This window comes from Candoia aspera, chromosome 3 (genome assembly GCF_035149785.1).
Source record: "Candoia aspera isolate rCanAsp1 chromosome 3, rCanAsp1.hap2, whole genome shotgun sequence".
Lineage (NCBI taxonomy): Eukaryota > Metazoa > Chordata > Lepidosauria > Squamata > Boidae > Candoia > Candoia aspera.
The window spans coordinates 22,727,804-22,740,762 of NC_086155.1; the positions used below are offsets into that span (position 1 = coordinate 22,727,804).

Sequence of the window (12,959 nt, forward strand, 5' to 3'; positions counted from 1 at the left end):
CTTATAAAAATGTTGTACCCAACAAAATAGCCCATCAAAAGAAATGCATTAGTCTTTAAGATGCTACTGGTTTCTCATTTTCCAAAGAGCACAGTTGTCACATGAATAGTATTATCACATATTTTAATATTTTTTTTAAATCTATTGATAAATATTTAACTCTTAATATAATTAATATCCAGATACAGGTTCACCAACTTTTTAATACTACATTCTATATTACCTTGAGAAGGAAGTTGAGTGAGGCTTCTCAGTTTCATTAACCTGTTTCTCTTCATATTCCAATTCATATTTAAAAATGTAAACAAAAATAACAGTGTAACTATACAAAACTCAATAAACTAAGCTTGCACATCAGTATTTCCTTATCAAATTGGAATGAGATACTGAATGAGATGGCACAAAATTTAATGCTGGACTCCATAAAAAATAAAGACTTTGACACTTAAGTTCTTGTGAATATATATGTCCATTTAGTTTTCCTGGCAGTATTATAGAAATGATTTGCCAGTGTCATCTTCCTGGATAAATTCATCAATGTTTTAAATTAGTGATATGGATGAAGAAGTAGAAGGAAAACCTAATACATCTGTAGGTGATTGTCACCACTTCCACTCTCTATATTTTCAGGAGACCTTCAATGTGCCCCTCCTGGAGCCTGGACCACTTTAAGTAGGCCTAGCAGCCCCTTAAACTCTTCCCTTCGGCCTCTCTCTCACTCTTTTCCCATACAAATCCATCCTTCCTCTCTCCCTCCAGAGCCGCTCTTCCTCCCCTTTTTTAATTAATCGAAGCCCTTCCTCTTGCTGTTGCCTCAACATTTCTAACATGATATGTTAGAACAAGTATCTGGGCCTAGCCCCTTTTCTGGCTGTTCTACCTTCTTCTTCGTTTTAACTACCGGCTTAGGCTGGGCACCTGTCTGTACCAAAGTTGTAGCCTCCTCTGTGTCCAAAGGAGAATCAGCCCCTTCTACCTTTTCCATCCGTTTGTTTGGTGTAGGGGTCTAGTGAGAGGTCTGGTTTCTGCAGCCAGAAGGTTGGCTCATGGCTGCAAAGTCTGAGGTCTGCAAGGGCCAGATTCCCTCCGTGAGCAGCTAAGGGTTTTTTTCTTTTCATACACAGTACTTAATGAGTCCTTCGAGCATGAGCCAATCCCACTGTTGCCACTAATTGTCACGGGTTCATTTTTTTAAAACTGTGCCCAGTTAGATTGACCCAGACTCAGAAGAGTGACAAAGCACCGGACTGGGTAGATGTTTTATTTTTTAAAAAAAACAAGTTACAGAAGTGTGTTTTTATAGTTTTTATAGTTTTAATGATTGTTTTATATGTATTTATTGGTTTTTTAAACGGAGCATTGTATGCCGCCCAGAGTCATTTTCTTGTGAAATGGGTGGCTATACAAATATGATCAATCAATCAATCAGCATACAAACATATATGTGTGAGTGCTTTCTATTGCTATTATCTTAGCCTACACTCTTTTTCTATTACTATTGCTACTATGCAATTACAATTTTCTCTACATTATATTCTACTACTATTATTTCTATAACTATTTCTATACTATATACTATTACTACCATAGAGCAATGTTTTCCTCTTACAGACACTGCTCTGTCTTTCATTCCTCTATCTGGGATTTCTTCTACCATATCTATAAACAGCCAGCATGTGAAGCTCTTGCACCTTCCTACGTTGTGCTTTGCTTTGCTTTGCGCTGCCTCTTTTTCCTCTGGACCATCCAGTCCCTGCGAAGGAAAAATGCCTTCATTTATTCAGCTGCTTTTCTCCGTTTGCTGCTGGCTGCAGAGCTTCCAAAACAAGCATCTCCTCTGTACTCCTCCCACACCTGTTTCAAGATTGCAGCTTTATTGGCAACTCTGTGGTGGTGACGCTGAGAAGGCTCAAATAGGAGGGGAGGAAGGCAGCACAAGCACTTGCAATTTTTCTAAGCAACCTGCTCTTGCATAATGATAAAATTGGATAAGATACTTAATATCCTAGAAGACAAAATATTATTTTTAGGTCATGAATAGTGCGAGTTTGAATAGCACAAAATTTGATTTAGTGCGATTTATAAATTGATACGAGGTTGCATTTAATGCGAGCCAAAATTCAATTAGTGCGAGGCTAGCATGCACGTGGTTGAGGCTAGCATGTGTGTGGTTGAGGCTAGCACATGCATAGTTGCTGTTGGGGCTTTAGACACTAATTGTCATTTGTGCAAAATGAAGAAGAAGGTTCCATTTGAGGAAAGCTCAAAATAGTAGAGGCTCTTTTTGAAGAATTACAGCAGAATACAGGAGATAGCAGTTGTGTTTTGGATATGGGTTTACCTTCTTTTACTGTTATACAGTATTTCATTAATGAACATATAAAACTTATGTTTAAAAATTTTAATTGCCTATTTCCGTCAAGATGGAACCAATTACCCTAGTTCCTATAGAAATATAACTTTGAATAGTGCGATTCATTAACTGCACTGATCAAGAGCTACCTGTGTTTATTTAATTTCATTTTTAGCCTGCAGTAATTGAAAGCAACTCTCAGAGCTAGACAGAATACAATAATAGGCTCAAGACAAATCCAAATCCTTAAGATAGGAACAATGATCAAATGCACAAGCTTAGGAGGGGGATGCCTGATTTGTTATTGAATTTGTGAAAAAGATATTAGAATTATAATTAATTACAAACTGAATATGAGCCAGCAGTATGATGTGGCTGCAAAATAAATAAAATAAAAGAGAACAACTGCAGTTTTAGGCCGCATCAAAGCAATCGTTTTACTTTATTCTGTGTTAGATAGATCCCACTTTGGGTTCTGTGTTCAGTCATGGGCATCACACTAAAATAGATTCAGAGAAACTGAAACAGGTTCAGGGAAGGATAACAAGGATGATGAAAGGATTAAAAACAGTTCTAAAGAGAGATTGAAGAAACAGGGAATGTTCATTCTTGAAAAGATTGAGGGGGCAATATAATAGCACACCTCAAATTCCTGAAAGGATGTCACACAGAAAAAATAATTCTTTTCTCTGTTGTTCCAGAATGCTGGATCAAGTGTGTTTGGATAGGAATCCAAGCCATCAGGAAAGCTTTAACTTGAGTTCATGCATTAAAGGAGAAGTGATGGACTCAGTGATTTACGTAAATGGCCCCTTTCTATAATTGTATAAATCTGGTATATGCTTGGTGAGATACTGTATTTATCTGAAAGAAACTCTAGGGTTTTTTCTCCTCAAGTAATTACACCTTAGATTCCTTGACAATATATTAGAGGCAGGTGAGTTGTTGCTGTTACTACTACTACTTTGTCTAATCCTCCTTTTGTAAGTCATTATCATAAATGTGGGGTCACTTTCCTTTCAGATAAATATGGGAATTATGTCTCATCTTAACTCCAGAATTTAAAAAATACATTTCTCTGGATAGGCTCATCAACAAGCTAGAATGAATTAATTCTTTATCTTGCAAATTCAAATTCTCCATCAGGAAGAATTTAGGATTGAAAAGGAAGTTGGTTTTTTTGTATAATTATTGTTCTAGCAGAATGTGGATCTATGCTAAATTTACTTTCTGTAGTATACAGACCAATATTAGTACATTTTCCCCCCTTATTTTTCCCTGCTGTGGAAAATCCAGTTCTAACTCAAAGATCATCTGTGCCTGATATCACTCCAGTGTCCATCATTTTGTAATGATTTCCAGTCCTCAGGGGTGGTTTCGCCATGATGTTTGTCTAAGAGTGTTTTCTTGCTATCCTTCAGGTTTGTTTTACACTTCTTTGCATACCTGCCCTATAATTTCTGCCCTACTCAGAATTAATGGACTCAGATACCTATTCCTGAGAATTGTTTCTATGATTTCCCAGTTTAGAAGCAGCCTTAAAACATTCATTGAAACTATTGCTCACCTGCTCACTAGTGGGATTGTGTTCACTTTATTGTTGAACAAGAGTTTCTTTTTTTCTGGATTAGTTCTATTGGTTCCACTATTTTGTCATTGCAGGGTCTGTTTAGGGATCACCACTTCACCTTTTTATATACCTAAACCACTGGATATTTGTACATGTAGATCACGTGTACTCCAATTCTGAGTGGTGACATTTCAAGGACTCTAGCAATTATTTTGGATTAGATTTCCTTTGAATGAGGTCATTTTGAAATTAATTGGCATTTTGTAATAGTTACATTTGTTTCCATAGGCCCAATGAAGATTCATAGGATTAGTACCCTAACAGGTATTCTAAAGTTCTGTTTGAAAAACTGGTTTTTACATCAGTGGTGGTGACCAAGCAGGGAATTTAGAGTTTGAGGCAATTGCTGCCAACTGGTCCTGAGCCAATATTTAGTTCTAATCATAATGTCATACTTGACACAGTTGCTGAACTGTGGGGGTTGTGGGGGGGAGGGAGATGCATATATATTCATTCCACTATTAGAAATAGTATAGCTGGGTAGAACCAGGGTATTAACTAAACTGCTTTTTACTTTTTTATGGATGTATTTTTCTTCTATGCATATATTAAAAATGAAGTTTGTTTGGTTCTGAATGGCTGTTTGAATTATTTATTTTCTGTTTTAGAAATAGTAATTCTCCACTGTCTCCAGACAATTTCCCCCAACTCAGCACAACACAGCTAGGGGAATTACATTTTATTGCAATCCCAGAAGTCAACCTATTTCTATCAGTTGATTGCCTCTGACTGCTAAGCTATTGCTTTACATTATAACTTTTTGGGTTCAGTTTCCGTGACCTTTCCTCTCATCTTTTCCAGAGGTTAAATAGAAAGCTTGCTTTACATTTTTCACAGCACATGGTAAGAGGTCATATATTGACACTCTCTATATTACCACTCTGAGAAATTGTAGTTCCCAACATATTTCCCTTCACTGAAAGCCAGTATATTAATCTGCTATAGTGTGTCACACCTCCAGAAAACATGTATACTAGTTCACATGTGATTGTGAGAGAGAATGCATTATAATAGTAGCCATTTCTAACTATCTTTGGTAACATCTGAAGCAGCAGCCAACAAACCATTTCACAGTAATTGTGTACCTGTCTTAGCGTAGAATGCAAATGATTCTTTGATAGGCTGTTCTTTATTTAACTGGGTCCTATGACAGTTTTACCTTTACCTTTACTATGACAGTTGCAAAATATTTTTATATTCTATCTCTACGTGACAAATTTTAATTTTGGAAACTTACTGACATGATGGTATGCAGTGCAGAAAACTTATTTTTTAATTCTTAATTTTTTTTTAAGTAAAGGATATTAATTAACAAGTTCAGACTGTGCTACCTTTTCATTATGGAATCTTTATGGAATATTATCTATGTTAACAAGTCGTCCAAAGCATGAGGAAAGGTGATGGTGCTAGTTTAATGTGCACCAGAGATACCCTACACTTTTCTCTCTTCTGCTGTCACTCACAACGATCTAACACAGTATCAACTTTGGTATGATGAGCTGATAAACAGGTAGTAACATACCATAAGGGAAAAGACAGGGATGCAGGATTTAATGCTGACCACAGCCAAACATCTCATCCTTTTTCCTTCCATCAAGATTTTATTTTTGTTAGATGTATAAATAAATTACTTATTTAGTGTAAGTAGTTTCATGTGATTAATATATTTCAATAAGAATGTGTCTTATACCCATTAACAGTTACTTATTACTGCACATCTCTGCTACCTAGGGATGCTGTCACATACAATGTCAGTCATATGATGGAGACCGAGCCTGCGTATTCTGACTTCATCAGCTGCGATCGGACTGGTCGGAGAAACGCAATTCATGATCTTCGAGGAGATGCGTCTGCCCTTAAATTGGATAAGCTAGCAAACCCCATGGCTATTTCTTCTACAGATGGAGGTGAGCTGTTCTCTGGTCAGGATCATTCACAGCTTCCCAAGCAGCAAGTATCATTCAAGAACCTCAGATGTAGATGCTCTTTGTAGTTCATATTATGCCTGTTGGAACGTTTATGCAAACTCTATTATGCGATATCATATTGGCCAGCATGTCACTATCATGACTATCGGGACATTCCTAAGCAAACCATTCAGATTCCAAGGATCAGTGCCACCCCTTCCTGCTTTTATATAAAGGGCCGGCTGTATCTTCTGTAGCCTATTCTGTGGAAGATTCTATCCCTTCGTGGTTTCTTTTGTCAGCATACCTTCTTTGAAATTCTGAGTAATGCTAGACTATTCTTCTCTGTGATAATAATCTGCTGGTTTTTCTTTATTTCATTAGGTTTTCCCTATGGCCAATATGTAAATAATATCTTTTAAAACTAAGCAATCAAATTAACATATCTTGTCTTGGACTTCTCCCATTAGCATATAAACTCCTATATGACAACTTGTACAGCTACTGGCTCACTATTAAGTTGTCTAGACAATATAAAAGATCCATAACCTTGCACCAGGCAGGCAATTCGGTATGCAATCTTCATACTTGTCACAAACACAGTTATGTTAGTTTCTAAATAAGACTTCTCTCTTTTTTGCACATGGAAGTCCCATACTGAACTAGCCAGTCTGAAATAAAATGATTCTCCCAGTGCAGATAATTATAGACAAACAACACTAAGGTTCAATTTTTTTACTGGATGCATTTATTGGATCAAAAATATTTTCTCCACAATAACTTTTTTTTTTTTGGCAGAAAACCAAAGAAAGGAATCTGCTAATGAGAAGGACCCTGGAATGATTCCCGAGAGGAAGAATGATAGCTCAACCTTCTGATTTAGGATGCAGAAGGTGGAAGACTGGATAACAACCCTTGATACTCCTCTACATGCTAAGAAATCAAACTGCAGCAAGGAGTTCTTTACTTAAAGATCTCTGCAGAGGCCATCAGGATGTCATAGTCACTTTGTGTGGCAAGTAACTGGTACCTCCAAAGTTATTTCTTTCTATAATGCTACAAAACAAGATCTGTTCTGGTAACCTGAGCCACTCAGGGAGCTTAAGCAGCTATTTTCTATATAGATCAACAAAATTTCCGTAATATGTACTTCAGGTTTTATTGTATAAGGTACATTTTGTTCACTTAGTAAATATAAACTATTTATTTCTATGTCCTGTAGTTTATTAGATGACTTGTTGTGTCCCCCACTATACATACATCAGATCCCAGACACAGTTGATCTTTTAGGCTGTGCACATGGGAATTATAGGATATAATGTACCAAACATTTCTCCAGTATGAACCTCATTAAATAATTGAACCAGCAGTGCTCTTGAATAGCTCCAGTTCAGTTCATCATATTCTGATTGAAACAGATACCAATGAAACGTCACCACTTCTGCTATATGTTATTAACCCATAGGTGTCACTAAGTGATTCAGCATTTCTGAACAGGTACACTGAACATTTGGTTTGTTTGGCTTTCAAAACAGGGAAGGTGACACAAGCTAACACATAAAATTTGTTGTACAATTCAGATGACTCTGATAGATTTGCATCCTCTATTAACAGTCATTTCTTTTAAGGTGAAGATAAAATCTCCCTTGAGCTGAGCTTGACTCCTGGTGACTACATAGATGCATGCATGCTGTTTTCTTGCAACAATCCTTACATTTTTGCCATTGCCTTCTTCCAGTACTTCTTGTAAATATTATGCAAAGCTATAAACTTTTTTTTCAAACTGAGTATTATGCACTTTGCTGTTTCCTACATTTATCTCCGTAGGCTTGCGATGTGCTCTGCTGGTTTTATAATCTGACATTAAAAATAACATGACAACAAATTTATTTGCAAAATATATTCTGGGATGTTAAGATTGGCATGGCAATCTGCAGGAACAAATATAGAAAAATAGAATATGTACTGTAGAAGTATTTAAAATCAAAGTATCAATCCTGTCTATCCATGGAGTATGGCAGGGTTCTCAAACATCAGAATGCTGGTCTGTATGAAGACTGGGGTAAGTTACATTTGACTGCCAGCTTACTACAATATGATTTTAGCAGTGTGAATATTGACAATTTAAACACATAAAAGCGCTGCTGGTCAGACTGAGCCTATTTAATTCAGCACCCTGTTTCCCAAAGGGAAACCTATGAGAAGCTGCAACAATACATGAGACCAATCTTTCCCATTGTTGTTCTCTGGACACTAATATCCTTGGTCAGCAAGTGCAACATTCAGTGACAGATACATCCATTAATGCGTTTACTTCTTAAAGTTATGTAAACCAGTACATTCTATGGTAGCAATTTTCCATAATCTGTGTACTGTGTGAAGAAATACCTCCATGCATGACCCCAGGATTTTTAGTTTTAAAGGGAAAAAACCTATTAGCTTTCCCCCACAGTTGCATGTCCCTTGTCTTTTTTTAAAAAATAAAAGCCATCAAATGCTTCAGACCACAAATCATTGTAGTTGCTATCTGTATCTTTCCTAGCTCCACAATATCCTTTTTGAGGGGTGAACAACTAGGATTCCAAGTGTAGTCACAGTACAGAGTTATATAAGACATTGTAATTTTTCTAGTATTATTTTTATATTCCTTTTCTATTCACTCTTCATACAAGATTCATCAGCAGTTCCACATGGGGGTCAATGCTTTCATTAAGCTATCCACCATGATTTTAAGATTCCTGTGGTTAGATATTGCCAATTTAAACTACATCAGTGTATAATGCAATTAGGATACTTGTTCTCCTCCTCCTATTTGCATTTTATTGTCTGTTCACGTAATCTGAACACATCTTTTAGATGCTTATAATTCTTTTTTAAACCACTCAGAATTGGTGTTATCAAAAAAATGTGGATATTCAGTTGCCCATCCCTGAATCTAGAACTTGAAAAAAAAATTAAAACTAGTGGCCCCTACAAGTTCTTTGTAGGAACTTCTCATCTCCCTTCATTTTGAGAACCCTCCGTTCACTCAAATTTTTGTTATACAATTAGGTAGTTACGGAACCATAGGAATATCTGTCCTTTTACACTACTGCTAAACATACAGATGTCTTGAAGGATTTTGTAAAAGTGGATTATAAGTCAGGTATATAATAACTATTAACGGGAGAAGCTATCAATGGGTTTACATTACTCCTCATAAAAGGAACCCATGGAATAAATTAAGACAGCACCCCACCCTGGGAGAACAGGCAACAAAAAGTCTCCTGGGCCAATCCATCTATACATTTTTTAGAAAAAATCTCAATTAAACAATTAAGCAGGGGCTTCTTTTTTCAGACACAGTTGATTCTGGATAGTTTCATCTTCATACGCCTTTTCCATTCATTTATTTGAAATAGGCATTAAGCAAAATACCTATTAAATTCCTGTATTCAAAGACTGCTCATCAGTAATTCCTCATCAAATTGGCCTAAGGTATAGTATAGAGGAGGGTGCAAAAAGATTCTGTCTTCAACATTTTTATTTGTGACTTTAATAAGGAAATGGAGGAAAAGCTTATCAGATTTACAGATGACACAAAAGTTGAGATAGCTAATGCTCTAGAAGTCAGAAATAAAATACAAAGTAAACTTGTTAGGGTAGAGAAATGGACTGAAAATAATAGAATGAAATTTAATGAGACACATGCAAAATTATTTATTTAGAAAACAGGGGTCAAATGCACAGACTTAGAGGCACGACACCTGACTGGGTAATATTACATATGAAAACTTTGGATTACTGTCTGAATACAAATGGTGTGAGTCAGCAGTCTGATGTGGCTGCAGAAAAAAAGCAATTGTTATTTTAGGCTGCATCAACAGAAGTATAGTTTTCAAATCAAAATAAGTAATTGTTCCTCTGTGATAGTCAGATCCCACCTCAAATACTGTGTCCTGTTCTGGGCACCTCAGTTTAAGAATGATACAGTATAGAGAAATTGGAATAAATTCAGAGAAGGTTAATAAGGAGATGAAAGTATTAGGAACAGTCCAGAAGACAGATGAAGAACCTGAGAATGTTTAACCTTGAAAAGATTGAGGGGCTCTATGGTAGCAGTCTTGAAATACTTCAACGGTTGGCACATGATAGGTCAAGACTGTGCTTCCAAATTGTAGACAGTGGCATCTGCAGAAGCCTTCTGCTTTTGTCAAGAGGAAAGCAGTATTGTGATATTGCACTGACAGCTCCACTCCTTTTCTATGTGCATGCAATGCCATGACACATGCATAAAAGGGGCGAGGGCTTGTGTTGCAATGTCTTAATGCTGCTTTTGTTCTTATGTCCCTTCTGCCTCTCCCAACAGAATAATTTAAACTATGGGAAGGTAGATGCCAACCGAATTCGAAGAACAGTTAAAATGCATAGATTAGACTACCAGCTGTCATGGAACCATTAACATTACTTTGTGAATATAGTCACTTCTTATTGCCACCTTTTAATCTGGTTTCTTAAATTATTGTGCTGAAAATATCAGCTCAGGCAAGGGTAATTGCCCTACATTTTCTGCAACAACAACAAAAAGGTGGAAGTTCCCCTGTGCAAGCACTGAGTCATGTCTGACCCTTTGGGGGGAAGCCACTTTCGCGAAGATACCACAAATCCAGTTTCTCTGCAATCTCTTTATCATCTTTTAAAATAAAATCTCCTTTGAGCTCTGAGCACTGCTTTTGGAAACTTTACAGGTACTCTCAGTTAACAGTAGGCAAGTGGTTGACCATTACCTTCAATATATTGTTTCAAATTCCCAGTCTAAACTGCAGCCCTGCTATTTCCTAGTGCTTCTCTTACAAGTACTAACCTGGTTCAGCCTTGCTTAGCTTTTTGAGATCAGCCAAGGTTGGCTAGTGGCTGCCACCTAAGTGGGCTATCATCCCTTGATACTCTTTTTTGCCCTTTTGAAAAGTTGATTTATGTTTCACTATCTGATCTCTCACTCTATCTTTTGCAGTAAGAAAAACATCCTAAAGTTAGTAGGTGTATTCTAACCACCTAGCCTAATGCCCTACTTGATCAGGAAATCCAAGACAAGAGCATATCTCAGGAGATGACTCTTTAGACTATGACAGAAGACCTTCAGTGAGGGACAGTTCACCATTCCTCACAGTTATTTGTTTTCTCCTAAAATTCAGCTGAAATGCATCCTCTTGTAAATTAAGCTAATTCAACTCTAATTCTCCTCTCTGGGGCAACAGAGAACAGGTCTTGTGATAGTCTATATGTATCAAGAATGGCATTGTGTTGCTCATCAGTCTTCTTTCCAGGCTAAATATGCTAATTTCTTTCTTAATTTGCATATCACTGCTTTTAAATTGTGAGAATTACAACTGATTTAAGGGATGGACAAGTTTTCAGAAACATAGCAATTGTCTTGTTTTCTTGTCTCTACTTTTTGCATACACCCCAAAAGGGACAGAGTCAGTGTAATGTTCCCTGGTAACTGTAACATTACAGGATATATCCTAAATTTAGGACTTGTAATCTAGAAGAGCTGCTTGAAAGTTACACTTGAATATGTCAGCATAAAATTTCACCAGGATTACTAAACAACAACCTATAATACAAAGCTCCTGTTGAATTAACTGCAACCATTATTGTATGAGATATACAGTAATAACATCCACATTTCTCCTATGGTCTAATCATTAAAAGATGGCAGATTATGACTTGCATATATAGCTCCAGAAAAATAAAAGAATATATAGTTTCAGATGCTACTTTAGACCAATCAAGACAGTGTAAAGCAAGTTCCATTTTTCCTAAAACCAGACCAACTATTACCTCTTTCACTTTTGTGGAACCATTTCTCCATTTTGTAAAAATCAAATGGCCTTCTAAGGACCCAATGTGACATGATGATAACATCACTATGAGGGCAATACTAAAAATTTAGGCCCTTTCTAGCTTAATGAAGACTTTTTTTGCTTCTTGTTTTGCTAAAAAACTATGAAACATCCACTTATTTTCTATTGAAAATTGAAACCAAGATGGACTACCACATCCTCCTTTTCATTTAATGTTTTTTCATGTTTAATTATTGTATTTATTTATAGAATCATAGCTGATTTTGGCTTGGATGTTTTTCTGATATGCCAGAGACAAAAATGAAACATACATGTAAGTGAAAATGGACTTTATTTCATTAAATGAAGAGTTACAGTATAGTTTGCCCTTCAGAATGCCAGCTATTTCCTCAGAAAGAATTCTGAAGATATATTGTGTTATACAGCAAGAACATGGATCACAACATTAGAACCATTTACAAGCAGGGTAAGTTTTTACTGGCACTACAAAACTATTAAAACAATTCCTTTACATAATTCTGAATACAGATGATGTGTCCATTGACATTAAGACCATATTTATTTAACATTAATATAAGCCACTATTTACTGGCTTGCTGTTTTCGAAATAGGTTGTATACAAAACTAAGCCTACACCTCCACACACATTTGACACTAATGTAAAAACTATACTTCAGAGGTAAACTTTTGATGTTTAAAACTGCCTTTATAGTCGCCCACAGCATGGTACCACAAACATGTATGAGTTTCTCAGCATTAATCGCAAAGTTTAAAAACATATTATCAAACCAAACCACAACCATTTCTATAGACAAAATAAGTAATACAGTGTCAGTGACAGTTTGTGTCTGGAGACAAGCTCTAACAGATCACAAGAACCACTAACTAAAGATATAGAGCCACTTGTGAGAAGAACACGAAAGGCCTCAATCTTGTTGAGTGATAGGAAAGTATTCCATATTAAATGTTTTAAGATCTGGCAGCACTATTAGATTCCTACTTTCATTTTTCCCCCAAAAACTTGGCTTAACTTTTTAAGTAACCTCTATGAATTATTCATTTATTCACTACACTTTCATAATGTCCCAAGCACATGCACAAGTACTCAAGTCTAGAAATGTGGAACCCAGACAGTAAATAAAGCCCTATTTTGTTGACTGAGAAAAAAAGAAAAATTAAGCAGATTACTCTTAAGTGTGCAGCTGCTCCTGAAAATGGCAGTT

General features: G+C 36.3%; 1 protein-coding gene across 1 annotated transcript; it reads left to right on the top strand.

Moving 5' to 3' along the window:
* Positions 1 to 5,691: 5,691 nt before the first annotated feature.
* Positions 5,692 to 7,102, top strand: PKIG (cAMP-dependent protein kinase inhibitor gamma). The gene is made up of 2 exons (XM_063297122.1): positions 5,692 to 5,890; positions 6,689 to 7,102. Exons 1-2 carry the CDS (start codon positions 5,743 to 5,745, stop codon positions 6,766 to 6,768), a joined length of 228 nt encoding a protein of 75 aa, XP_063153192.1. The 5' UTR covers positions 5,692 to 5,742; the 3' UTR covers positions 6,769 to 7,102.
* The last annotated feature ends 5,857 nt before the right edge of the window (positions 7,103 to 12,959 follow it).

Excerpts from the sequence above, each read along its gene's own strand:
- PKIG (XM_063297122.1), top strand. The coding sequence starts at position 5,743 with ATGATGGAGACCGAGCCTGCGTATTCTGACTTCATCAGCTGCGATCGG. Across the intron at positions 5,891-6,688 it reads TATTTCTTCTACAGATGGAG|AAAACCAAAGAAAGGAATCT; the intron begins GTGAGCTGTTCT and ends TTTTTTTGGCAG.